The sequence below is a fragment of the Solanum stenotomum genome, chromosome 3 (genome assembly GCF_019186545.1).
Source record: "Solanum stenotomum isolate F172 chromosome 3, ASM1918654v1, whole genome shotgun sequence".
NCBI classification, from domain to species: Eukaryota; Viridiplantae; Streptophyta; class Magnoliopsida; order Solanales; family Solanaceae; genus Solanum; species Solanum stenotomum.
This window is the reverse complement of record NC_064284.1, coordinates 1,826,329-1,853,404: the sequence shown is the minus strand read 5'-3', so window position 1 is coordinate 1,853,404 and position 27,076 is coordinate 1,826,329. Positions and strand designations below refer to the sequence as shown.

At 35.9% G+C, this 27,076-nt stretch overlaps 5 protein-coding genes across 6 annotated transcripts in view; 3 read left to right on the top strand and 2 right to left on the bottom strand.

The window, feature by feature from the left end:
- LOC125859369 (uncharacterized protein At1g51745) overlaps positions 1–4,759 on the top strand; it is a 6,291-nt gene extending 1,532 nt beyond the window's left edge. For both annotated transcript variants that reach the window (XM_049539103.1, XM_049539102.1), the window contains exons 3-5: positions 934–1,853; positions 3,419–3,643; positions 3,746–4,759. In XM_049539103.1, coding sequence (XP_049395060.1) covers positions 934–1,853; positions 3,419–3,643; positions 3,746–4,521 — 1,921 coding nt within the window. In that variant the 3' untranslated portion in view covers positions 4,522–4,759. The remainder of the gene's footprint in view (positions 1–933; positions 1,854–3,418; positions 3,644–3,745) is intronic.
- A 1,303-nt stretch (positions 4,760–6,062) lies between these two features.
- LOC125859586 (60S ribosomal protein L28-1-like) lies at positions 6,063–8,047 on the top strand. Its single transcript, XM_049539366.1, has 3 exons — positions 6,063–6,297; positions 6,723–6,886; positions 7,731–8,047. Exons 1-3 carry the CDS (start codon positions 6,150–6,152, stop codon positions 7,848–7,850), a joined length of 432 nt encoding a protein of 143 aa, XP_049395323.1. The 5' UTR covers positions 6,063–6,149; the 3' UTR covers positions 7,851–8,047.
- Positions 8,048–10,216: 2,169 nt separating this feature from the next.
- On the bottom strand, positions 10,217–16,318 carry LOC125860875 (anoctamin-like protein At1g73020). The gene is made up of 16 exons (XM_049540907.1): positions 15,837–16,318; positions 14,486–14,555; positions 14,226–14,341; positions 13,761–13,887; positions 13,586–13,686; positions 13,367–13,458; positions 13,171–13,275; positions 12,787–13,062; positions 11,886–12,018; positions 11,694–11,807; positions 11,549–11,619; positions 11,297–11,427; positions 11,065–11,147; positions 10,860–10,967; positions 10,606–10,764; positions 10,217–10,517 (listed from the first exon to the last, which is right to left on the bottom strand). The coding sequence occupies exons 1-16, from the start codon at positions 16,026–16,028 to the stop codon at positions 10,392–10,394; spliced, it is 2,004 nt and encodes a 667-aa protein (XP_049396864.1). The 5' UTR covers positions 16,029–16,318; the 3' UTR covers positions 10,217–10,391.
- Positions 16,319–19,159: 2,841 nt separating this feature from the next.
- LOC125859337 (ESCRT-related protein CHMP1A) lies at positions 19,160–20,032 on the top strand. The gene has a single exon (XM_049539061.1). The coding sequence runs from the start codon at positions 19,290–19,292 to the stop codon at positions 19,899–19,901; it is 612 nt and encodes a 203-aa protein (XP_049395018.1). The 5' UTR covers positions 19,160–19,289; the 3' UTR covers positions 19,902–20,032.
- Positions 20,033–22,336: 2,304 nt separating this feature from the next.
- On the bottom strand, positions 22,337–26,266 carry LOC125860615 (40S ribosomal protein S15a-5-like). The gene is made up of 3 exons (XM_049540612.1): positions 26,073–26,266; positions 25,553–25,713; positions 22,337–22,779 (listed from the first exon to the last, which is right to left on the bottom strand). The coding sequence occupies exons 1-3, from the start codon at positions 26,200–26,202 to the stop codon at positions 22,681–22,683; spliced, it is 390 nt and encodes a 129-aa protein (XP_049396569.1). The 5' UTR covers positions 26,203–26,266; the 3' UTR covers positions 22,337–22,680.
- Positions 26,267–27,076: the final 810 nt, after the last annotated feature.

Below are 27,076 nucleotides of genomic sequence, written 5' to 3'. Positions count from 1 at the left end.
GGGGGGGCGTTTAGACTTTTGTAAAACTGGAGTTTCTTATCCTCAAATCCTGGGTTCCATATATACACACACATTCTAGGATTATATGATTTGTCTTGAAGAATGGGTCAGCAAGGCAATCTATTCCGTCTGCCTGCTTCGATTACTTACAGTTTTAGTATCTCAATTAAGCTTTTTTTATGGTACTTTCTTTGTCGTGAAATGTTCTATATTGCTTGTGCCATTTATGCAGTATGTACAGCAATTTTTGGCTTTGAAAAGTTTAATGTAGGCAGTGAGATCACATTTTTAGGTGTTTATTGGCATTTGTCGAGTAACAATGCTGTTTTTTACTTTTTCTAGTGTTGTAAACATATTGTCATATATGTGACTTGCAGGATTTTGTTTTGGCAACATGGGAAATCTTCCTCTATTGATAAATGTTGATTTATCAAGCTAGCTAAGGTTACTATGTTCCTAACTGTGGTTCTTGCCCAGTGGTATCAAGGATAGAAGTCATTTGGAGCCCCTTTTTAATCTATTCCATTGTGAATCCAGTTTTACATGTTCTTGGCAAATTAATGCCAGTTCAAGTGGCTCATAGTTCTTGTAGGGTACTAAAAGCATCTTAGTACTTTTTCTGTAATTGCACCAGCTTCTCCCAGTTTTGGAGACATTACTTTCTTACTAATCTTTTGGCCTGCAAAACAAATAAGAAGGAGAGATCAGTTTTCTTGCTATCATTTAGCCTGCTAATGCTTCCACAATTCGGACTCGTGGTGTTCCGTTTTCACAATCCTATGTCTTTTAGTTTGTCTAACCCAGTATTTGTCAACGGACTTGCATTTTCCTTGCTCTTCCCATTTTAAAGAGTACCAATTGTTGAAGCGAACATTTTCCTTTTCCTTTAAGCTTGAGACTTGATGAAGTGTCTAATAGTTGCTGCTGTTTCAGGGACTGGTACAATCTTGAAAAATCTAAGCGGGTGAAAGCTTTCCGTTGTGGGGAATATGATGAATGTATTGAGAAAGCTAAGGCTGCTGCTTCTAACTCCTCAAAAAAGGCTGTCAAATATGCACGAAGAGAGGATGCCATTATTCATGCTCTAGAGATTGAAAGTGCTCGTCTCGGGAAAGACCATCCAGATTTTTTCTCAAGAATAGATAAAGAAGGTGGAGAGCATCATACCATGGAAGAATCACATACTTCTTCTAATCCTCTTGAAGATGGTAAAGAGTTAGATGAGGAACTGAATAGTTCCGAAAATAATTCCAATTCTGCTCAAGAATTGTCTCAATCTGGTGTATCATTTGAGGCGCCAAATCTTACTATTGCATCTGAGGAGCAACCTGTGTGTGGGACACGGAGGAGAACACCAAACGACTCAGAGGATGATGGAACCGAGGGAAGTAAACGCATGAAAGGACTTGATGACCTGGGAATGGGTGTCGTGTCATCTCTGAAAAGGAAGCGATCTCAGGTGGCACATGTTCATGATTTCTTAAAGAAGAAGAACCGTCGCCGTCCCTTGACAAAGGTTTTGGAGAGTACAGCAATGGTGTCTGTTCCTATCACGTGTGAACAACTTCCCAGTCCAACTGGCTCTACTGTTGCAGGGGTATCTGAAAGCAAAGTTTTTGCGTTACAATCTAACGAGTCTGGGAAAAGTTTTCCTACAGTACTAAATAATGACACAGATATTATCTCAGATAATGGGAAGCCATTGGATGCATTTGGCCACCCTCGTGATTCTTCCCTTGTTAAGCACGAACAGAAAGAGAATGGAAATTCCAGTATTTCGGGGTTGCCTGAGAATGGTTCTTCTGACAGGTTGTTTGATGTGCCCTTAGTTGCAGAAGAGAAGCAATCTGCAGGTATTTATGTGCATTAGCAGAGATTTCCTTGCATTCATGGTTTATAATCTACATAGTAGTAGCAGTGTTATTAAAGCTCATTTGAGGTGCGTTTAAGCACTCGTTAAAGCCAGGTTGTGTGTTTGACCTCACTTAGATGGTGCTTTAGTGTAGGTGCTAAGGATTTAAGGCATGCACCTCATCACCAACGGGTCTATCTTTGAGTGAACAGTACTAAATATAAATATATTTGACAACTGATTACATCAATTGTTAAAAAACATTATGAGTAAATTTTAGTGATTAGGAATAAAGAATGATGAGTTTAGTATAAGAAAACTTTCTCAAGAAAAGCAAAACTATACCTTTTCATGATTTCATCTATATCAGATATTTTAAATAATTTTTTAACTTGAATGCCATGTTTTTAACATCATCTTATTTGCTAGTTATAATTGTTTCTGATCTTTTATCCAAATATTATTGTTTGTTTGTAGTTACTTTTCCTTGCATTATTACACACACACACACACATTCTTCACTAGTACCTTTCTCCATTTTAGCTCACAGCCCCACACTTTAATTCCCTTTGGGCTAAAAGCCCCATCAGACGTTGGAACTTCTCTGCGCTTTTTGCTGACTATACTGCACTGTAAGAAGACCCCAATGATCTGGAGCAATCACAATAAATGTTGTCTTTGTAGTTCTTATTGCACATGTGCCACTAGTGCAGGCACTGAAAATGGTCAAAAGCTGGCCTTGGAGGCCTTTTTCGTTGATCTGTTAGTTGGAGATCCACATAGATTTTTCCTTGGAATCTTCTGGTGGATAATCTCTGCATAATATGGTGTAGAAGAGCATACTTGCAACAGGATTTTCTTTCCCTTCAGTTATGGAGGACCTAAACTAATGTGTTCTATGTCTCATGGAATCCCTCAGCCCCTCACATATTAGTCTTAGGCATCAGACACAACTTAGTTAAACTAATATGAGGTGATAGTTTTGGTGAATCTTTCCTCTTAAGTTTGCAATTGGTTTTGCATTATGGAAGTATTAATTAGAGACTAGAGTGGGTCACTCTTCATACTTCAATTTTTCTTCTCTACTCCATGTTGGGGCTTGCGGCTGAGTTTGGCAGATTAATTAGTAGAGGCACCCATTTTAATCTCATGGTTCCACATGAATGACACTGTCATTTTTATGCACTAACCTTAAATACCAGCCATCTGCCCATCTTGAACTTCTTAGCTTTCACTCTAGAAAAACTTCTTAACTCTGATTGTTTCAATTAAGAACTTATTTTCTGTGGAACTGTTAAAAAAAAATGTTCTGTGAATTTGTGTAGAACGTTTTCAGTGTGTGAACTTGTCATTGCACTTCCCTTTCTACATGATTGTCTTCAATTTCTTTTCTTATCTATGCTATGAGTTTCTAATAGTTCTTTTGCCAATGATTTCTGAAGCAATTTTAAAAAAAGCTTCTCTTTTCCTGTTTTTCGTTCCTCTTCTGATTTTATATTTCTGAATTTCACATGGTTGCAGTTCTTTTGTCTGATTTATGCTTATATCTTTTATTTCTCCAAACAGGCTTGTCTCCTATAGTGTCTTGCACATCTCAGAAAGCTCAAGGTGGTGTAGGGGCACAGTCTAGCCAGGGCAGCCAAGTTGAAGCTATGTCGTTTGGAAGTGAGGAGCTTAATGACTCTGGCTCCACTAGTTCTGGTAGTGAAGATTTTCATTGTTTCAGCCAGAGGATGGTGAAAGGAACTTCAAAATGGCAGTTGAAAGGAAAGAGGAATTCGAGGCACACATGTAAGATTAAAAAGAAAGATTCTGGACAATGCAGAGATTTGAAAGATGAACTAAATGTATATTTGGCTGCTATAGATCATGATTCATTCCCTCTTTCTCCAGGTCGGAAAGTAGACAACTATCGTTCGAAGTCAAGACCAGTTACGGAAATTCAAGTGGATGAGTTGCGAGGTTGGAGCAGGAATGTTTCTCTTAGAGAAGCTCAAATGAAGGGGCCAACTGCAGACCTGCTTACTCCACAGAGGTTGCTACCCTATCGTCAGTCTCGATTTACAGTTAACCCCAAATATGAGTCATCAGATTTCTCTCTTAGGCACCACATTGCTGATTCTTCATTGTATGATGTTAATCTTGAGGTCAAAGCCAGCTATCGTCCACAGCATGTTCCATATATCTCCCTAATGAGCAAATTGAATGGTCAGCCTATCATAGGTCACCCCCTCACAGTTGAAGTCTTGGATGATGGCTTTTGTGATAATCTGCTAGTCAGTGGATCTGAGTACTATAGTAGCAGCTATGACTTAGATGAGGATCATGGTGAGAACAGCTCAGTTTTGCATAGTGCGGATATTGTTTATGAATCCAAGCCGAGTTCTGCGGGTAGGATTTCGACTAAGCATCGCATGGTGAAACCTCGTAGTTCACCAACAAAGTCACCCAAGACACGGAAAAATGGCCTCCTTTCAAAGAAGATTAGAAAATTGTCTTCTTTAACCGGTTCTCACCAGCAAAATAGAGAGAAGAAACCTGTAGTAGAGAAGCTTAAAGGACCTGCGGTAGCTTGTGTCCCCTTGAAAATAGTGTTCAGTAGGATAAGTGAAGCATTAAATAACTCAATACGACCTGCCCACCGTTCTCTTGTACCAAACATTGGTTGAATAATGTTCCATTGATCAGAATGATCAGAGTTAGTGAACTATGAGAGAATTTGTTTAGGAATTCTGATTTGTAGCAGCCCAGTCTGGATTCCGGAGTTGAATCATTTCTGTACAATAACAGGGTGTGATCACTAGCGTTGAGAAACTTTGCTGATCGGCTGCTTTGTTGGTGTATATAATGTAACATTAGCTGAGGTGTAAAGTTGGTATTCTGATATTAGGATTCGTTCAATTCTTCCAACTTTGATTTTAGAGGATTGATTACTTGGAAGTTTTTTAAATATTTATGGTACGGGTTGCACTGACTAGTCGGTGCATTTTACAATTTTCCCCTTCCTTTTTTCTGTATTTGAGATGTTGACAGCTAAAAGGCTTGATTTGAAAATGAAAAGCGCGGAGGTTTCAGCATATGAGATCCTAGCTGATGAATTTTCACATTCTCATCTCAAGGAGGCAATGTCGCTTCTGTTAGGTGTGAAGATGGTCTTGTTATGTCAGTCTGAATCTGCGTTTAGAAGGGATATCTTTGGTGTATATTACAGCAAAATGGATTTCAGTTTTGAACAAACTGAAACTTGTCAAAAATTATGAGTCAGTAGATTTACTTGTGTCACTATATGCATGGGATAATGTTCGTAAATGTCTAGCTGCATGATGGTTGATTGCATCGTAGTTACAAATAAGAAATGAGTACTGATATTGAGAACCAGGTTGATGACTAATTTGCTGAGGGTTTCTGAAAAAAAAGACAGTGAAAATGTGTCATGGTTGGAATGTAGTGTATTGGCACTCTTGGTAAAAAAAAAAAAAGTTGGAGCAAAGGCTTTGGGGTTTAAAGTTTCATTACATGTAGTATGATAAATTATTTATTCAAGTCTGAGTGATTAAAGCTACTCGATAGTTGTGTTGATAAAAGGTACATGTATCTCGTGAATTTAGTTAAAAATATGCATAAAATCATAAGCTTATTCAAGCGTCTGATTCGGAAACACTCTTACTTTCACAGAAGTTTATCATTAAAGTACTTTTTGCATACTTGATAACAAAATCATTGATGGGTATAAGATCAACTTTTATCCCACTAGCAAATTAAGCCCAAACAAACAAAAAACGGTTTCATCCAATAATTGTTAATTCGAAGAAAGCGTTCATTGATAAGGTATAAAACGTTGGGCAAAAAATGAATGATTTTTTCTCATGAAGGAAGAAAAAAGAGATGATATATTTTCACTTCACTATTTCGTAATTGAATTAGATCAGTTTAATATTTTAAAATTTAAATATTTAACAATTATACAAAAGATATTACTATAATTTTTTTTCCATGTTAATATGATAAAGAAGTACATTATAAAATATTTTGACCAAAGTTTGCAACACCTTGAATCTCAAAAAAAAAATAATAATGTTGAGGCTAAAATATTTTCTCTCTTAAGCGTATACATGTGAGAGGAAAGTGAATAAAAAGATGGGCAATTCGGTAAATTAATAGGCCCAATTCGCCACATTCCTTGCCTAGGGTTTTAGAATACCCATATATATAAGAAAATGTAGCACACTTTTGCAATCTTAAGCTCTCAGCATCCTCCTCTTCCCGCCGTCGGAGCAAACCCTAGGAATCATTTGCAATGACAACAGTTCCAGGGCAACTAGTATGGGAGATCGTGAAGAAGCACAACTCCTTTTTGGTGAAGGAGTTCGGTAATGGTAGCGCTGGCGTCGTCTTCAGCAAAGAACCTAACAACCTCTGCAACCTTCACTCCTACAAGCACTCTGGTTAGTCTCTATGCCATCGACATTTCTCTTTTGCTCTTAGAACCCTTGGATCGAGATTTTGTTCCATTGATATCATCAGTTGGTGTTGTTATTTGCTAATCGTGATTAGGTTTGTTTGGTTTAGTTTTTGTGGAGTACATGCAATTGTTATTTTGCTTTAGGTGATTAGACTTTTACTATTCGATTGTGAAGTTTAACATGCAATTTTCATGTAGGATATTTATGTCGTTTGAGATTTTTAAGTGTATATATACGATTTTTCTGTTGAACTCGAGTTCTGTTATGTTTGGTGAGGTCATGTATTGAATTGTAGAAGTTTTGCCTAGCGTAGATTACTGAGTTGGTTTGTTGTTTGAGAAACTTTGATTTGGCATGGGTTATATTACGGTCAAGTCAATCTATTTTATTGTTTTATGATTCTTTAGGCCTAGCAAACAAGAAGACGGTGACTATCCAGCCTGAGGGAAAAGATAAATCTGTGTTGCTTGCTACATCGAAAACCAATAAGCAAAACAAGCCTTCAAGTTTGCTGAACAAATCTGTGATGAAGAAGGAATTCCGCAGAATGGCCAAGGCTGTAACAAACCAGGTTGAGTTTTGATTCACTTCTGTTCACTAATTTACTGGAGTATTTCCTGTGCAATTGTTTTCTTTATAACTAAATTATGCTGATTTTGCATCTTGGCAATGTTTGTCATCGGGTAGCTTATCTGATAATAATTGTTTAACAATTATTTGTTTGGATGCCTGGTGATTAAGTCATTAAGGTTCAGTGTTGATGATGAATTATTTCCCCTCTTCCTATCTAATGATGATAATAACTGCTCATTCCAAGTAAATACCTTTTCGAAAATAAAGTTGCTCATTTTAAAGCAATCAATTCCTTAGTTACACAGATGTATTGAGATTTCAAAGTTTTGTACTCTTTAAGTGTAAAATTTAATTGATTTCTAGAATATGCCATTGTCCTTTATTCATGAGCGTCTACACTTGTGAAATAATACAAGCAATTGATTATACTTAAACTTCTGTTGAAGTGGTGGTTGGTTGTTTGTTAGCTAAGAGAATTAGTTCTTCTTTTAGTGCTAAAATAACTATTTTGGTTATTGAAGTGATTAATTGAATAGTCCAAGCCACAACTTTAATGATCCATATGTGGAATAATGAGGTAGTACTTTATTTGTAAAATCTCACAGGAATCAGTTCAACTGATTTGCCATTATTCTAACCATATGGCTTTCTTTTTTTCTTTGGAGATGCTTGAAAATTTTGATGTGTCTATGCTTTTCTTAAATATTAGATTACTGATTGTCTTGTCTAATATGCTAGTTGGTATTAAGCATACTGTCTTTGTCTAAACAGAAACTTCTGTTGTCTCAACTTTGTATTGTCACATTATTGTAAGAATGTACTTTAACGACTTCTCTGTACAGGTTGGAGACAACTACTACAGGCCAGATCTGAAGAAGGCAGCCCTTGCAAGGTTGAGTGCTGTGAACAGGAGTCTCAAGGTCACCAAGTCAGGTGCCAAGAAGAGGAACAGACAGGCTTAAGAGTTCATGCTAGGAAATGCTACAGTGTATGACTTGTAATGCATGGATTTTCTCCAGTACCAAAGTTTTGTGTTTGACTTTATCTTTGTTTCTTTCTGAATTAGCTATTGGCAAGGGCAATATCTCTAGTTTTGAGTTTAAAAATGACATCCTTTATCAGAGCTTTAAAAGATTATCTACATTAATTTGTGGTCTTAGATTGGAGCTTTATCTGTTTATTCCATTTTAATTTTATACATGTGCTTAAAATTGCAAAAGTTGCAGGCGTTTTACTTGTATGATTTAGTAGTAAGTTGAGAAATCTCCAATTGATTTGCGTTGTTGAGCGACTTCTGATGCCCTTGATAAAAGTGAGTTGTGGCTTCTATGGCAAACTAGACTGTCAGGATCTTGAATTGGGGATGGGCTTGGCATTGTTTAAACTAATTTAACCTAGCTTTAAATTTAAATTTACTTTTTCGCAAATGAAGTATTTTTGGATAGTAGCAACTTTCGTCCGGCCAAAATGTTTGAGATTTGATGGTTGTTTCTCTATATTGGGTTTCCTTGCAGCCAATGGGTATGGTAGTTCCTCTATTCCAATTTATTTGACTTATTTTTTTTTTTAATCAGTATTAAAAAGAATGAATCATTTCTATATTAAATAATAATTGAAAAATTTATCTTTAAAATGTCTATTTTACTTTTAATGAAATAATTTATAGCAACACAAATTTCTATTATTCAATTTTAGACCACAGAAGTTTTTCTTTCTTTTTTAAATTTCGTGTCTTTAGCATAATGGGACAGAGGTAGTATTCAAATAGAAATGTACTGGTGATATTAATTATTTTTTTAGCTACAGACTAGCATTTTGCAAGGAAACTGTAAGACTAGGAAATTAGAATTTATTGAATCTATTAACACAGATTCTCTTGCATTCTCGTTGGCTGAAGCTAAAAATTACTCTTCCTGAACGACTCAGAGTTAGTGGTCCTCTGGTTTTATGTCTTTTTTCCTCGCATGATTGGTAGGTTATCGGAAGAAAGTTGAAAGTTTCCTACCAAATAAAGTCCGAACGTGCAGAGAACTTGGTATTAGTTAATAGAGTTCCGTCCGTCAATTCAAGGTTGGTAATAACTATTCCTCGTAGAAAGAAAGAAGAGAAAAAAAAAAAAAAAAGAATACAAGAAGCTTAGTTATTTATGGCTTTCCACTTGAGAATAATGAACACCAATTTAACACGCTTTAACGGAACTGGATAATTGACTAGTAGCACAAACCCCCTGCAGAATATTTTGAAAAGTCTATTGTAGACGACTGTTCCTTGCTACATACGCTTGGAAACCTCTGGTTTCATTTCTCTTTGGTATAAAACAGACTAACCCTCAATTAAAAAACAAATATCTTCATTCGGGGGATCAGTTGATGGAAAAGGATTCCATTCCCATAGAAGCAGCTGCTGCATGCAGCAAAGGGAAGCAAATTATGAAGAGCGATGAAGCTGCAGCGAAGCGTGGGCGCTTCAACAGCTGCTTCTCCTTCATGGAAATCTCAATTGATCCTGGAATGAAGTCGTTGAAACATCTGGATTCTAAGAAGTTCAAGGAAGAAATCAAGAAATGGGCTAAAAGCGTGGTCTTTTATGCCCGTCAAGTCAGTGACCGTTTCGGGAGCTCTCGTCGTTGATTCAACAGTGAGATATCAACATCTCTTTAAGCAAATCGGCAGAGTATTGTTTGAGAGGACTTGCAAAATCAAAGTGCATACAAATTATGAGGGTATGCACAACAATGGAAAAAGAAAACAGCTGCGTCATACATGCAAATAAGAAAAAGAACTCAATTCTGTTTTGAGTTTGATAGTTGGGATCATCCATTTCACTGTACATAATTTGCTCAATACAAACATGGACTCAATTCTGTAGCATCTTTCTCGAATTTTTCCTTTTTCCTCTTTCTGATTATATTCTCCAGATATGGATTAAGAGGTTGTTTTTATTTCTGTTTGTTGTCTTTTTTTCTTTTCGTCCTCCTGGGGCCTAATCAATCATATAATGATTATAAGAAAAAGTATATTTGATGGACTAATTGTCTCCGCATCATTGAGCGTGAATTTGCATTACTTTAGCCTAATGTCTTCCGTAGACAGACTCTTTACATCCACAAAGTATGGTAAAGTCTGTGTACACTCAACCCTCCCCAGCTTATCTATGGTACTATATTGGGCATGTTGTCTTAGTATCACTGAGCATGAATTACCCATGGAGGTGAATACGAACATTATTAACGAATTCTAGGAAATGATACCTAATCTAGCTGCTGAATCAAATACAAAAACTTATTTACTTTCAAGGAAGAAAACTGCACTTTACACTCTCTTGCCAAACTGGCACCTAAGGGTCCACTAAGATGAAACTCACTCGTTGCACAGTTTTACACACAGCTCAAAATCTTCATATATGCTCCGACATCTACCTTCAAATTTCGCTTTGAAGAATGAAGGTGACACCGTAGTGTGGATAGGACGAACATGTCACTCTTTAAGTCCTTCAACTTATCACTACTCATCTTTTTTTAATTCAGCATGCATCTTTTCACCAGAAATGCTCCTTAAAAGCTGTCTGGAGCACATATCATGTACATGAGTCGCGTTCTTCATCCTATTAGCTTTTATCCACGCCGGCTCCTATTCAAGATGTGGGAAATGAGCAACGCTTGTCAGTTACAATGGTACATGTATTCTCTGAGATTGGTATAGCTACTAAGAGTCATACCTCTGGAACAATGCGTGAGAACACAAATTTTAAGAGCAGAAGTACATGTTCCATAATGAGAATTGCAGCAATTCCAGGCGATATTTTCCATTTCCCCTCATGATCATACAGGCATACGAGGAGAATGCAGTTTGTACATATTGACATGACAATCAGAAACTGAATTCCAAGAGATTAAGACATTGCAAGAACAGGCTGTTAGCAAGCAAGAGTTTGTATGATTGGATTCAGCAAAAGAAAAGGGCAGCACATACCTGAAATATGTTTAGCCAAGCTCCAATTGTTGCATCAGGACGTGGAATGGGCCTTCTTAACATGGCAAGCAATTTCAGTGCATCTGTTCTTATCTCTGTTATGTTGTTCTGCAAAAGCAAAATTGAATTTGGCTCCTTATTACTCTCATTAAAAACAAAATAGTAAACGATATTAAAAGAGGGAGGGGCCATGTGCATTATGTACCAAAGTAGCAAAGGCAAAACCAAGAGGAAATGCACAAGCAAACATCATGATCATGCCAAATTGCAACGCCAATTCCAAAAAATCTGCAATTATTAAGAGTTCCAATCAGCTACAGGTATGTTAAAACAGTTGTGCAGTTGTAATAATTAAAACAAGGACATGTTATTAAAGGTGTTCAATAAGATTAAAATTCATGCAGGATCTTAAAAAAAAAATAGGAATCACGGATTACCATCAAAAAGTCCGTCTTCAAGCTCCTCTCCAATACTAGCAGAATAATCAGGTTTAAGGTACTCCTTTTCTACTCTAGACATGTATTGGGTCTTTTCCGAGGATGTTCCTTTCTCACGTTTTCTCTTGTTTCTTCACATTAAGAGATATATATCAGATGGACCATAAAGTAAAAAACAAATAATAAACCAGAGTAAATTAGCTCTTCAATTAAATCCTGTGCAGACCAGCCAAAATGAAGGAAGTGCCGTACCCCACAGCTCTATATTTCTTAAAGCTGTATTTTAAGTATGGTAGGGAGTTCTCCAACATATTCTCCAGCACCTGTGAAACAGTAACATACATTAATAAAGATTCAGATGGCATATGTGAAAGAAATCAGAAACACTCCCATCTACCTCTGATATAATTAGACGTTGAATGAGAACTTGGCGAAGTGTCATAATGTTGCGGTGCAATAAAGCATGATAGAAGATTCCAATGTAGGATTGCATGAAGTAAAGGCCAAAGACCTGCACAAGACAACAAATTCTCAATTAGGGGCTAAAAGTCTGGACAAATGAGAAAGAAACAAAGCTTCTCATAACCACCTTGTAAACCCAACTGTCAGCTCTCCGTTCTATGTTTTTGTTGTTCTCATATTTTACAAGCTTCACTGATATCTTTCCACCAATTTTGTTGAAGTACTGAATAGTAAAGAGGTATACAGCTGTCAGACAAAACCTGTAAGAAGCAGAAAGCATTTTATATTTGTATGTGGCAGACTGAAGTGAATTTAAGAGCAGAAAAGGCTATGTTAATATTAACTGTGAAGTCTGCAAAGATTTTGAAATGGATAGGCAAGAAAATTGGAATTATTTGGAAAACAACTACTTTCTTGGGGTTAAGACCAACATTTTGATAATGCAATCCGCATGCTAGGATATCTAAACCCCGGAAGGCGAATATAATAGAAAAGTTGAACTAAATATTGGCAGGTTGTTTTATGAAATAAAACTGCATGTTGGCATGACATAAGAATTTCAATGGCAAAGAAAAAGTACTACTTAGACATTCCGAAGCTGGTAGAATTCTCGGCTCTAAATAGAACATGAAGTAAAGTAGGACATCGAATAAATGAAATAAAGGAGTAACAATCAAAATAAATTTTAGCAATATTGGTATCTCTCCAATAGTATCAAAAACTAGGAAATACATCAATAAATATGATGTGAAATGCGTCGCTGAACTGGGATACTTAAAAGAAATGCATCCTGTATTATTCACATTAAGATGAATGCCAACCAGAGGATCTTGACGTGGAATCTTAACCATCAACGTGAAGATATCTCAGACACTGGGATGATATTGGAACTTCAGACATAAGATGGTATGTTTTTCCTTTCTTATTTGATAAGCAAAAAATGATACAAGTTGGTAAATATAGATAAAACATGTACTTATGGACAAAATCCTCTTATGTCATAGGTAGAAGAATATAAAGTTGCTTACTTTGATACGTCAGACCTCAAAGCCTCATAGACATGAGCAAAAGCCAATTCAAAAGGCAACTGGAGACATATAATGCTCAGTATTATCATGGCATCATTTCTGAATCTCATGAAATGACCAAGCCATTCCTCTCTTTGGAATGCTTCTTTTCCTCTTGGTTTATCAGTTTTGTCAGCTCCCTGTTTCTTCATGAGCTCCACAGGGGACTGAAACTGATACCATTCACCTTCCAAGTATTTAGATTCATTGTCTACAGCCGGATAATTCATCTGCCACCTGCACTCCAGGCAGTGAAATACAAACAAAAAGACGCCAATCCAAATAACTTCAATAGAAGATAGAAAAGATGTGAAACAACCAGAATAATCATGTTGAATGTGTCACCTGACAAGAAGCGCTGAATTTTTACGTTTCCAGAATTGAAAAAATAACACAGCCCAAGAAATTATGCTTATGAAGAAAGCAGAAAGGACAAACAACTGCAATGACCTGGAGAGAATATAAGAGTTTGTTCAAAATCAGAATGAAAACTAAAACAAACTTTGACAGTAAAACGGAACAGAAAGTGTGATTGACCTACCCAAAATCCACTAACTGCACTGTAAGTCCAAATGCAGCTGGGAAGAGCATCCATCTTGTGTACATCCCAAGAAATGCGAAATAGGAAGCTATCTATTGTTGACATTATGTATTGGGTGTTAAGCAAGTAGAAAATGAACATCGTAGAGAACATTGACACAAATAGCAGTGGATCATAACATGATTAGAGAATGGCAAAAGACTTGTCCAGCAACTTCACCTTCGTTCCATAATAGTTACAAATATCATCTATAGGTTGCACAGTGAAGTCCCACCAGTTCAATGCCCAACTTCTTAGAAGCTGCTTCCTCTTTGTTTCATCTGCAAAGTAAATTTTAATCTTCTTTGGATGTTTCTAGACCACTGTTAACTTGAACATATCAGAGAAAACATACCATGCACAGGAAACACTTCTTTAACAATGCCCATAGACTCCAATGTTCGCAAAAGAGGCTTTCCTGGTTCCCAGTGCACCTCATTTCCATCAGACTTTAATATAACTGTTGAGGTGCTTGTGTTCACCTGCAATTTTGGACTCAGCAAACATGAACTTGAAATATGGGGAAGAATACATTGAGAGATATTACATAACAAAGAATTTTTATATACCAGTTTAGATTGCAATTAAGATACACACGACTACTTTTTGGAATAAATTAGGACATATCAGATTTATTTGTGATGAAGGGAAAGGAAATAATAGTTGCAAAGATAGGACAATTAAAGAGCACTGGAAAAGACTGGCTTCAGACTTGCCTAATCTGATATAGACAATCAAATGAAGGTGGGAATAAACTTATGCATCCATTAGGACAAGTAACCTCAAGATTTAGAGTAGGCTAGGATTCCAGTTAACTCACAATCCCATATATTATGTGACGGTAGCAACAGTAGCGCTCAAACCAACTAAACAAGGAGCCATCTGGCTGCCTTTCATATGCTTCAACCTCATCCCAGTGAAATTGCAAATCCACTCCTGAAACCAAAATTGTGTGCTCAGAAATAAGCAAAAGCCTGCAATTTTTTTGGATAGGTGCATCAGCCAGTAATTACTAAGATCATACATAAAAATGAGCAACTAGAGATAAATCTAATGAGGAAACAATTTAATGATTATCACCGATATGAGTCCGTTTCTTCAACTGCAACTCTGCTGCAGCCTGGCCAAGAGTTTTTAATGGCGCTCCCAACTGGAAAGAAGAGCTTAAGATCATGTAATTTCATATGCAGAATTCAGAACAAACCAGCAAGAAGGAGATATCTTTTGAGTGACCAGACCTATTTTGTTGCATGAAGTCATGAACCAAGTGTGTGTATATATATATCATGCCCATAACGGTATTCACTAACTAAAGAAAATTATAATCATAGAAAAAGGGACAGCCCACATAGATGTGTATACATACATAGACATTGGCAACTTATTTGTTTACATGTGACTCCCTCTTTTTTTTGGTTAACCGTGGTGTACGAGCCAACTTGCACTCACTTCAACTAATTCTAGGGGATATTTGTTAGTACTATGTCCACCAAGGCTAGGACAGATGGGAAGAAACCTAGTGTTGTTGTCTGTCTCTGCTCTTGAGACCTCATGATTCTTAACCCATTTCGTTGACCACTAGGCCACACCCTTGGGTGCCCATATGTGACTCTTCAAGCATTGCCTATCTTGCTACAGGTAAAAGAACCTAATGTGTTATATGCTATCGTTCAAACTTTTTAAAGTAAGAATACACTAGTTCTTAGCTCGTGACAATTGAGAATGTTTGTTCTCAGTCTGAAGGTCCAAAATTCAGTTCTAAAGTTTTGGGGTCCTTTATATCCCCAAAAAGAAAGAAATCATGCCTACCACCCTAATCTATGCGAGCCAAGCTTAATACTATGGTCGATGCTGTTCTTACAAGCTTGCTTATCATTTCTGTTGCCACTAAGAAGACAAGTACATTGCAAAATTCCTACTAAAACTGGAGCATATCAGCAGGGCAGCTGCAATCTATTTCAGTTCTCACCCATGAATCCTCCATCCATTCAGGGATATCCGATATAATTATTTATTGTTACACACAACAATAACATCATACCCAGTAATAATCCCACAAGTGGGTCTGGGGAGGTACAAAAACCTTACCTCTGCCTTTGTGGGGTAGAGAGGTTGTGTCCAATACATCCTCAGCTCCAAAGAAAGAAAAACGAAGCATGTTTGCAAGTAAGAAAGTGACTTTGTAGAGGGGAAAAGGAAATGTAGAAAGATTCATTTGGGTTTACACGTTGGTTAGCTATAATTATGAAAACTAAAACAAAATGTAAGCTAAACAATGGTGATTTCTCTAGCAGTACTATTCAAACAAAAACAAAAATCAAACTAGTAATTTAGTAATGAAGACCGATCTCCTGTAAAGCTAAGCGAAACCGTAACGTTGCAAACCAGAGTATATGACAGCTGAATTTAGAAGAAGAAAGTCGTAACGCACCCTGAGGAATTCATTCTGAAGGCCAACAACTCTATCAATAATCAATCCCGCTTTTCGAAATTCATCAACAAGAACCTCAATACAATCATTAGTTTCATCTCCATCCTTATTATTTCCTGAACTCTTCGGAACCACCACGCCAATTTCAAAGGCTATAGTTTCCAAATCCTCCGCACCAATATTCTCATTCATTTTCCCAAAAAACTCCAACAAGGGAAAACGTGAATCCCCGCTGAAGCTAATGGAAAATGCAATCAATGGAAGTTATCGAATTAGGGCGTGAAAATTGTGATGAAGATGGCTAGATAAGCGTTTTGTAGCAGAGAGAAAATGGCGGAGAAATACAGGAAGAGCAGAAGCAGGGGGCGAAAGGTGACACATAAGCTGAAAGGGTGAAGAGTAGTGGCAGAACACGTGGAGTGAGCGTTTTGTTGTTTTGTGTAACCGTTTTTAGATGCCTTTCAGCATGAAACAGGTCAATTTTCAGGCACAATAATCAATGCTCCATCGATCACGGTGACCCTTTTTTCGTCTTTTTGAGCAAATTTAACCCGTAATGACTCAATTAATTACGGAAAATATCACTTTATTAAATTAGTTTTTGGAGCTAACTAGAGTGTATTAATTCCTTCTTCTTAAAACTACTAGTTTAAGAGTACTCCTTTGTTCTTTAAGTATTTGTCCACTTTTTTTAAAAAAAATTATCTTTAATGACTTATCCATTTTGATAAATCAAGAAAAAATAATTTTTTTAATTTATTAGATTCTCAATTAATTACTTTGAAAAATGTAAAACTTCTTGAAAACCTTAAGTTTTTAATTCATTCACTTCATAATTAATTGAGATAAAATTGTAAACTCACTACGTCAATAATTATTCTTAATGGGTGTGCCAATTTAAATGTGGACAAGTAATTTACAAATAGTAAAACTCACTTGTCTAACAAAATCATTCATTTGATTATTGATTAGAAAGTGAATTTTTCATGTACTTTTTCTAATTTTATCCTCGCTAGTGAACTAATATTATATTTAGTAGAGTATTGAATGAGATTTATCCAAGATAATATATGTATGACTAAGATTACTTACGTTTTTTATATATAATAATATGCCAAAAAAAAAAAACTTTTTAACGAACATGTTGTAAACTTATTGAGTAGAATTGTACTATTTGGTAAATCCAAGTAGTTTTTATAACATATAAAAAATTATTAAATCAAATAATTCATATAAAAAGAGAGATAGATAGGAATATAGAAATTTGAAATGTTCCATCACAATTCAAAGTGATTATCATTTTTGTTTGAACGAAATGATGTAATTATAATTCTTCTCTTTTTTATGTGGTAACAACATTGTATAAAAAATAATGAGTGTTATAATAGCAACTGGTGACCTCCATACTTTCTCTCTTATCTCCAGAACAAGTTGCTACTGGGAATAATGATGGCAGCGAAATTATTACCGCCCAGTATTTCTGCCGTTCGGTAGAAAGAATATACTATGTCTTTTGGACTTGCATTTGGAGGGTGTCAACAAAAGCTGCCACTACTGCGCCTATTTTTTATTTTTTTTACTTTAAACAGATAGTATATAGTACTAGTATTAATTCCATTTGCAGAGGATTTTTCGAATTTAATGCAAATGAAGTTCATGCTCTGCCTGTATATGTTTGATCAAACTTCTTATCATACCTTTTAGTTTTTAAATGTTGAGAAAACATTCGGAATTAAATACGTGTTTGTATACACAATCGCATTCAGAATTGGATCATTACTAAGTGACTATTGTATTTTTAATCTTGAACCAATGTTATTTGTCCATCAACCACTAGTTTTACCAGAGGCGGAGCTAGAATTTTTAATAAGGAGATTCAAAATTTGAAGAACTAAACACACGAATTAATCGAAGGGAGTTCGACATTTACAGTATATATATAAAATATAATTTTAGTTATGTAAAAATAATAATATTTGCCACCAAAGAGAGTTCGAATGAACCCCTAACAGAAGGCTGGTTCCGCCCCTGAGTTTCACATGATGTTAATCAAAGTTATTCATTAGTAACTATCACTATCCATCAATACAACAATTACCATAGACTATCATATAATTTATCCTTTAATATTTTAAGTGATATAGTATTAGATTATTTAGTAATTTTTTGAAATCTCATATTTATTAGTTTTCAATTAGCATAAACCTTATACATCCAAAGTGTTCAAAGAAATACATGGCCTAAGTTATTTTGCACACAATTTTAATATTACATGTCAAGATTTAGATGTATATATAAATTTTGATATTTTAATATTAATGTAATATCTTCATATTTTAGATGTGTATATATAGATTGAGAAAATGTATAATTATCTCCCAGCCTATGCCCAAAATTTATGAGACACATCTAACCTTTACTAAGGTCCTATTACCCCCTCTCCCCCCCGAACTTATTTTATATATAATTTTCTATCCCTTTTCGGTCTACGTGACACTATTCTTGAAAAAATTATCAATACGCATTGGGCCCACAAGATAGTGCCACGTAGGCCAAAAAATGGGTAGAAAATTATATATAAAATAAGTTCAGGGGGTTAATAGGACCTTAGTAAATATTAGATATGTCTCAGAGATTTTGGACATAGGCTGAGAGTACTTATGCATTTTCCCTATATCGGTTTAGAACTTTGTAATGTCAACAGAAATAAAGGAAGAGGAGCACACTCTCCATACTTAGATGATTGACTAATCAAAATGATTAAAAGTTCTTTTGAATAGGACCAATAAAATAATTGAATATTTAAAATTTAATCGAGATCATATACGATTCATAATTGCTCATAATATTGATTTGAAGGTGAGTCTATAAAGAGAATTTCGCGAGCAGTTTGAACGGAAAAAAATAATCTCATTTTAATCTCTTTTACAACATGAAGAAATAATTGATCACATTCTCAATTCCTCTTTTCGAAAGACTACTTTTTATAGCTATGTATTAATTTTAATAAAAATAAACAAAATTTTATTTACAAAGAAAATAGGAAAGAGGACGTAAATAAACACGTAGCAGAAATACCAACGTCACTTAGAAACTAAATTAAAATTAATTATATAAAATTAAAAAGAAATACTAACATGGAAAAAAAAAAGAGTAAAGGACTTGTACAACGGTCGACTCATCGCTTGGGCCCACCACTGCGTGTTTCGGTGATCTAACGATTATTATTGAAATAACACACGCTACAATTGTTTCTGACCGTAGATTAGTCATTACACGGAAAGCGAGTAGCACATACAAATTCGGTATCCAAGTAATTTCCAGGAAAATATCTGTCTTCAAACCCTAATAAAACACCAAGAAGAGAAGAAAGTGATTATTCGAAGGTGAAAAATCACCAAATTGCATTGATAATTCACTAATTCGAAAGAGTTCATCGCCAGATCTAGATCCATGGGGAACACAGAAAAATTGATGAACCAGATCATGGAGCTCAAGTTCACATCGAAGAGTCTTCAACGCCAAGCCCGGAAATGTGAGAAAGACGAAAAATCCGAGAAGCTTAAGGTGAAAAAAGCGATCGAGAAAGGGAATATGGACGGCGCTAGAATTTACGCCGAGAACGCAATCCGCAAGCGCAGCGAGCAGATGAATTATCTCCGTTTGTCCTCGCGTCTCGACGCCGTTGTGGCTCGACTCGATACTCAGGCAAAAATGAGCACAATCAGCAAGTCTATGGGCAATATCGTCAAATCACTCGAGTCATCTCTCAATACCGGTAATCTCCAGAAGATGTCCGAGACGATGGACCAGTTCGAGCGCCAGTTTGTTAATATGGAAGTTCAAGCTGAGTTTATGGAGAGTTCTATGGCTGGAAGTACCTCGCTGTCGACTCCGGAAGACCAGGTTAACAGTCTCATGCACCAGGTGGCCGATGACTACGGCCTCGAGGTCTCCGTGGGGCTTCCACAAGCAGCTGGCCATGCTATTCCTACTAAGGACAGTGAGAAAGTCGACGAGGATGATCTAACCAGGCGCCTTGCCGAGCTGAAGGCGCGTGGGTAATTGAGAAACTAAAGATTTTCCTGTTAATAACGAGGCTGCGCAATTGATATATTGTGACATAGTATGTGGAGTTCTCTCTATTTCATTCTGAAAACTGAACGTCTTTAATGTACATTTTAACTCTCTTGTGTTGGTGGAGTTCTTTTGCTTTTCTTAATGGTTTGCAAATTGTGTGTTTATAATTTAATGTGCATGTTGGTAATGTATCCATTGTCTGTTCGTATTGTTCTTTGACTTGTTAATATATCTGTTCATAACCTTTGACCGGATTGCATTGTTGTTACCTGTGACGACGAAGCTCTCCGGTTGGTATAGTTGATCTGTACGGAACGGAGGATTGAAATTAGAATAGATTCACGCTCAGTTAAAAGAAAGTAAATGTGGGGACTCTTCTTATTGGAGGGGAGGGTATAGGTCTATAGGGGAATAGGAATGATTGCTTTGTTCTATACAAGCTTGATATTTGTTGTGTCAAGCTAATCTTCAAACAGTTCTAACTTGTTATAGCATTTCTTCGTGCGTGAACAATTGGGTACCCAAATCTCTTGTTCATGGACTTTAACTTTATGCCATGCTCGTCTTTGTGATGATTTTGAATAGAAAAAACAATGAGTATTGTGGAACTGGATGTCATATCTGATACTGAAGTTAAATGGATTGACTTCACTTTTTTTTCAGCCAGAGAAAGCATCATTACTGGTAAGAAGCTGCAGACGTGTTAATGCTTAGCTTCGTTTTCATTGTTTAAGTTTAGTTTTCGTAACTAGGAAAACATCTATTAATATTGCATAACTCACATTCGTAACTTGCAATTTGATATTGAAGAGGTTTTAAAATGTTGATGATCTGAGTGGGGGTGGGGGGGGGGGGGGGGGGGGGGGGGGGGGGGGGCTGTTGGATATTGATTGTATTCACAAGTTTGTATGCAGCTAAAATTCCTGGTTAAGTTCAACTACACGCCAATTTGATATGCTCTCATAGTTCTTGTTAGCTGACTGTATCATATTATTCTTACTATAACAAATTAGATAGTTGTATGTTGCTGTGTAATAATCATCCACCTTATTAGTGTAAGTCCGTGAGAGAGGGTAGTGGATTACATATTGCACACACACATTTTTTCATTGGGCAAGTCCATAAGTGCAAAAATATTTGGGTTAACAGAGCTGATTTTGCAGGGTCGTTCTTACTATTTCTATACAACTTTGCAGATCAATTTTTGTTAATTTTACTAGTTAGATTATGCGTCCGAGAAAGAGGAGAAGATCATCTGTATTCTGTAATCTGTTCCCCATGGGTGACTAGTGTCATCTAGGAAAATAGCTTTTGAGTGATAATATAATTGCTGCTGGAGGTGCTGTCTTGGTGGAGAAAGCATCTTCCAAGATACTGGTTTTCCATGCTCATTGAGCTTCAGTAATAATACTGAATATGTTTTTGATGTGTCGAGGCAGAAAATTGTTCAATTCTGCGTAGATTTCATCAGGTATGAAACGGAGAAGTGAAACAGTGGAACTTTTGGTGCAGTAAGTCGCACCAGTGTAGGGTGAGCAAAGCTTAGTAATGGCTTAGATGTCCTACTTGTCAGTGTGCACTTTATGTGCTTTTGTGATAAGAGAGATGATATTTATGTGCTTGTGTGTTTTGAGTCATAGAGTCTCTTGATGTGAAACTCTAGAAATCTTTATATAATTTGGATTCTAGAGCCATATGAACTACTTTACTTGATCAGGAAAGAAGGCAAACACAAGGAAGACTGGAATATATGTATAGGGTGGAGTCTTAGCCTTCTTTAGGTTGTTTTATCCTTGAATCACAAAATTGGAATGACTTCATGTTGAGCAACAAAAATAGAAATGACCTTATGCTAAGCTAATTTGTTGATAGTTTTTACGAGCTTGAGTTTGTCGTGTGAAGCCTATTTTTTAATAGGTTTCGAGTATATGTATACAATTGTGTTTCGGCACTTGTGTCTCTGTGAATAGTTGAAAATTTCATGTTAGATGACTTCAATCATATGTGGCTATGATGATGAAGGAATAACCAAAGCACGAGCAATTATGAATGGTCAGCTAAGTTTTCCTTGAGCAACTTACTGCATACATCAATTTTCATTTGAGAAATAAAGGATGAAACACTGCAACTTTCATCTAGCTTAAGTGTGTGGTTATTTGTTGCACCAAGGGTGTGGCGTGCTATAAATCATAAGGTCTCAACTACGAGGCAAAATTATTATGTCCAAGCTTTGGGGTGCAAAGTTGCCAGTATCTATGCTGGTTGGAGTTAACTATGTTATTGTTGTAAATCGAGTTTCAGGCCTCCACTCGCAGGTTTTTAGATCACAAACATTTTTCCTCCAACGTCTCATCATATTATACATCAATATCCTACAAACTACACCCATGAGAAACTGTCTGATCACCAAGAGACATGAAAATCACGCCCCTGCATATTAAAATTAAATTGGCAGGCATTAAACATTTTTTATTTTTTTTCCCGACAAAGGGTGTTATGATCTCATTGATTTTGAGCATAAAAACAATTTAACTCAAAAGTCTCCACACCAATAAAGCTCAGAAGTATAGCTACAAGTAAATAGAGAAATTTAACAGGAATCTCATGTTTTTATTCCCTATCCACTTTCATATAGGGCCTTTGGAAAGCCCAGGCTGCTTGTATGTTTGAATCTTCCTTGTCAGCGGCAAGCCACAATGTAGCAAACAGATGACATCAGAACAATGCTCTTGCCAACTTTCAACCATACCACGTCTGAACTTGTTCAATAAAAGTAGCCAAGAACTTGTCCACCCACATTTTGCCGCTGAGCTTCTTCGTGATCCAAAACTCCGTTTGGTGTTGTAATTACAACATATCCCCACTGCAAGAAGAGGAATAGATCAATACCTTCTATAGGAATTTTTTTTTAAAAAAATAGTGGTCGTAAGTAAGAAAAGGTAGTGAAAAGAACCTGACTTGGATAGTTGGATGTTAAAGCAAATGATCATTAAAGGTTTTCATGCAAAGGTCTAAAGCAAGATTCCACATAAAATCATTTAAGGTAACAGGTATCAACAGGTATACATGTGTCTAACAAGGTTCAAAGGTCAATAACACATTTAACTGCAGCAATGGATGACTTCTCCAAGCGTATGCTTTCATTATCTTCACATAAAATTGTGTTTTAGACAGAAAAATAAATCTAAATGGAACTTTGGAAAAAATTATGTTAACAGACAAAAAGAATGGAAGGAAGATAAAGAAGAAAGACTGAAAATCAAAGATGTTTAATAGTAGTAAACTATTGTAACTTGAGGACTCCTTATGGGTATAATACTCTTGGACAATGGTGGTATAAACTCAGGTAGCATGTCTAGACGATGGCTTTTTCTGGTCAAAGATGCTTCCTTCTGCTTCATTGTCCCAGATAAAGGTTGGTGTCTGGAAACAGAAAGATGGATGAGAATAATTATTTCGGACGGGAAAAAAAAGTAAGGAGGTTGGTGTGAAAGTGGAGACAAATGACAACTTTGGATGTGTCTTGGTAGAGCAGGAACTCAAAAGAAAGAGCAAAAATAATGAATGGGTATGGTAAATGGATAAATATGCAGTAGGAGCAGGTTTTGAAAATGCAGAGGACAATATATTCAGAAACTGGAAAAGAACAAGTGAAAATAAATGCGGAAGAGGAAGTTGTTGATCTATTGGTTGCAAAAATTTGGTCGACAGTAAGTGCAGCAGGGAGTATAAACTGGCACAGACCCACCTCAAGATACAATATGCAAAAGAGCTTCATGATAAAACAGGTTGTGCAACACAACCACAGTTTGACTGCAAATATTTTTAGTACATTATTGACATTTGACAGATCTAGGAAGGTAAGCGGGAAAGACTCTTTGCCATATCTCACAAGTTCACATTTATGGAGAACTATCTCATTCACAAGATATTTTATATGTATTTTATTACCCAGTGAAACTGCAAAGTTGTGTTCCCTTCCTATAATAAAAATTTGTTAAATATGTATTTTATGTCTACCTGTAACAGCAAAGTACCAAACTTCCTTCAGGTAATGAGAATCAGCCATATTAGTATGACAACTAATACCCAGCCCCTCGCAACAGGTAAGCTTTCATGGACATATGGAAGCATTACATTTCCATTTACAGTACGCAAACATTTCATGTAAAAAGTCAGAATCAGGGAGCAAGAACCTATGAGTACCTAAAGATGGTAAATAACACATTCGGCAGCCTTCTCTGTTTGCACTTAAAATATGATCAAGATAAGAATTCATTGTCTATGATATATATCCACATACGTAAAATATTTAAAACGAACATGGTAAGCTGTCAGTGCAGTACTTGCTAGTTAGGGACGCTACTGTTGCAACTCAAGATGAATATCCTCTTGTCCAGGCCGGACAGCCATCATGGGAGGTGTACTCCAGAAGAAGTGTTTAAGATGGGAAATTGATGAGGTAGAAAAATTACAAACTTTAAAACTTTGGAATTGGAGAGGAAGATAAAATGATACTGAAAGGATCCCCCCTCAAGGAGCTTTCTGCGAAGTCCCACACCAATTTTATGCTTAGTGGAGGTTGTGGATCATCTTTTTGACATTGTAGATTAGTGTTGGGCTTGGGGGCTATGATCTTCTCCATTCTCAATGTACAATAGGTACACTACCTTAAAACACCTCTAGTAATAGCATGAAACATTCTCACCTAGAAAAAAATCTACTCTACTAGGAAAAAGTTACCATTATGCTCCCGTGGTACATGTATTTTTCAAAAATTTAAGAACATCAAAATGCAATAGGATAAATATGAACGCGAGAAATTATAGAGCAAACTGATTCTTCTGATAAAGTCGTTAGGGGAAAAGAAATGCAAGTCATGTTAAACATAAAGGAAATTAGGACTATGATCCAAGACCTTAACATAGTCAAACAGAGGATAAACTAAAAGCAGAGCGGAGCAGATTAGCATTTAGTGAACAATGCAAATCAAACAGAGAACAGAGAGAAGATAAGAAATAAGATTTACTAAATATGAAGTACTTCATATGAAGCAAAGCCTAGAATGGCCCAACTCAAAATTTGATGAATAATGATGTAGCTCATATTTGATGGCTTTTTTTGTAACTGGTAAGAGCTCATTAGCATGTAGAAAACAAAGTCCTACTCAGGGAGATGACACGAACCTGACGTGTTGGTAGCGTGCATATCTTATAATTCTCAATTATTACAGCAATTATGACGCAACTTTACAATTTTCCAATGATCAATTACTTCACAAAAATATAAGAACAAAAATCCCAACAGGATGAATTTGAAACATGAGAAATTAATACAGCAAAAATCATCATCTGTGATTAGGGAAAAAGACATGTAAGTCGAATGAAACCAAAAAGAAATGCAGGACAATGTTAAAATACTTAGGGGGGGGAGGATTCCAAGACCGAACACATTCAAACGCAGGGGTGAACAGATTACCATTTGCACATTTAAATTCAAACAGAGAAGACATGAAACAGGAATTATATTATATGATGCAAAATTCAAAACTCAATGAACAATGATGCAGGTCATGTTTGATGGCTTTCTTATTATTGATGAGAGTTAGGCAGCATGGAGAAAAAAAAGAGTCAAACCTGACGTGTAGGAAGGGTGCGCGTTTTATAATCCTCAAGAGTTGCCGCCTTGATATCCTGTCTATAGGTGAGAGCTCGACAATCATTGATCCTTCCAAGCAATTCAACAGATATCTTACCAACTCTATGAGGATCGTGTACTTGAAAGTCTTTAATATAACCTGAGAATGTAGTTACAATGTAAGCAGCCCAACATATTCTATGATTTTTATAGGCTTATTCGATTAAAAAACATGATTTCTCTCATATTGGAGGAAGGATCTTAAATAGGAGATTTGAAGGGCAATACAATGACAGCTCATAGAATGATCAATAACACAATAAAATACATATTCAACCTCTTATTTACAGTGAACATTCAAAAGCAGATTAGTCTAAACATACGAATTCCAGATTTAACATTGGCCTATAGATTTCAGCAGATACATTTCGATTCAAAATTCTATACCAAAACAAAATCTAAGCCAAAATTTATTGAAGATTTTAGAGCTCAAAAACTAGGAGAACCGTTAATAATTACCTCGATACTTCATGATTTGGAGGAAATTAGCAATAACATTGGAGACAGGTTTTAGCTCAGCAGAAGCAAATCCTCTCTTTTCTGCATTCACAATAGTCCTCAATGCGTCGTTCAATATTCTCCTCCCCATTTTTACTTTACTGTTTCTTCTCCGGCGACTGTAAAATCTCCTTTTAACTCCTAAAACCCTCGCACAAAATGACCCGAAACATTACTGATGAAAAATTGATTGGGCCGTAATGGGAAATGGGCTATATATAAACCTACTGGATCGCTCATTCTCGAAATGATCCATCTAGATTTTTAGTTTCCCATCCCTTTTTTTGAATATTCTAGCCTCTTATTTGATTTATTTAGATAAATAAACAGTACTGATTTCATTAAAATTTTGTGTTACGATAATGACAATCCATACACTAAGTTATGTGAATACAAGAGATAATACAAATAAACATGGTTTTATTTGAAATTTATTTGAGTTACTAGACATATAGGGGCTATATACAACATGCTTGTTGTATGTTCAATATTGTAAGCTAAGTATGAAACAATATGTTAAGAAATACTACAAATTGCATTATAACAAGTACTTTTAAATGTAAAGTATTTCTTTAAAAAGTATACTTACAAAGTCAGTTCGTTTGTTTTGACTTTAAAATTAAAACCAAATCAAATCCATTTATTGGCTTTCTTTGAACACCTAGATAGGATTTTGCCCTTGGTGAGATAGATGTGCTAAAAGACAAAGAAAAAAAGAAAGAAGACATGCAACTATTCTTGTTAAGTTCAATGGTATTCGAAACATAATATTCTACAGTTTTTCTTTTCTTGTAATATGAAAGCAAGACGGAATATTTTGGAAGTGTTCGTTAAAATTGTAAAGCGTGTCCAATATGCTTGGTAAAACATGTACATAATTAGAATCATAAGATAAATACCTTCAGTTTTCATTGTAACTACACATGGAGAACAAAGCTTTTATGAAACGAAAACTTGCACCTACA

Excerpts from the sequence above, each read along its gene's own strand:
- LOC125860875 (XM_049540907.1), bottom strand. The coding sequence starts at position 16,028 with ATGAATGAGAATATTGGTGCGGAGGATTTGGAAACTATAGCCTTTGAA. Across the intron at positions 13,276-13,366 it reads GTGCAGTTAGTGGATTTTGG|GTCATTGCAGTTGTTTGTCC; the intron begins GTAGGTCAATCA and ends TATTCTCTCCAG. Across the intron at positions 13,063-13,170 it reads AATTCAGCGCTTCTTGTCAG|GTGGCAGATGAATTATCCGG; the intron begins GTGACACATTCA and ends CCTGGAGTGCAG.
- LOC125859337 (XM_049539061.1), top strand. The coding sequence starts at position 19,290 with ATGGGGAACACAGAAAAATTGATGAACCAGATCATGGAGCTCAAGTTC.
- LOC125859586 (XM_049539366.1), top strand. The coding sequence starts at position 6,150 with ATGACAACAGTTCCAGGGCAACTAGTATGGGAGATCGTGAAGAAGCAC. Across the intron at positions 6,298-6,722 it reads TCACTCCTACAAGCACTCTG|GCCTAGCAAACAAGAAGACG; the intron begins GTTAGTCTCTAT and ends ATGATTCTTTAG. Across the intron at positions 6,887-7,730 it reads CCAAGGCTGTAACAAACCAG|GTTGGAGACAACTACTACAG; the intron begins GTTGAGTTTTGA and ends TTCTCTGTACAG.
- LOC125860615 (XM_049540612.1), bottom strand. The coding sequence starts at position 26,202 with ATGGGGAGGAGAATATTGAACGACGCATTGAGGACTATTGTGAATGCA. Across the intron at positions 25,714-26,072 it reads CCAAATCATGAAGTATCGAG|GTTATATTAAAGACTTTCAA; the intron begins GTAATTATTAAC and ends CTACATTCTCAG. Across the intron at positions 22,780-25,552 it reads GCACCCTTCCTACACGTCAG|TGGGGATATGTTGTAATTAC; the intron begins GTTTGACTCTTT and ends CTCTTCTTGCAG.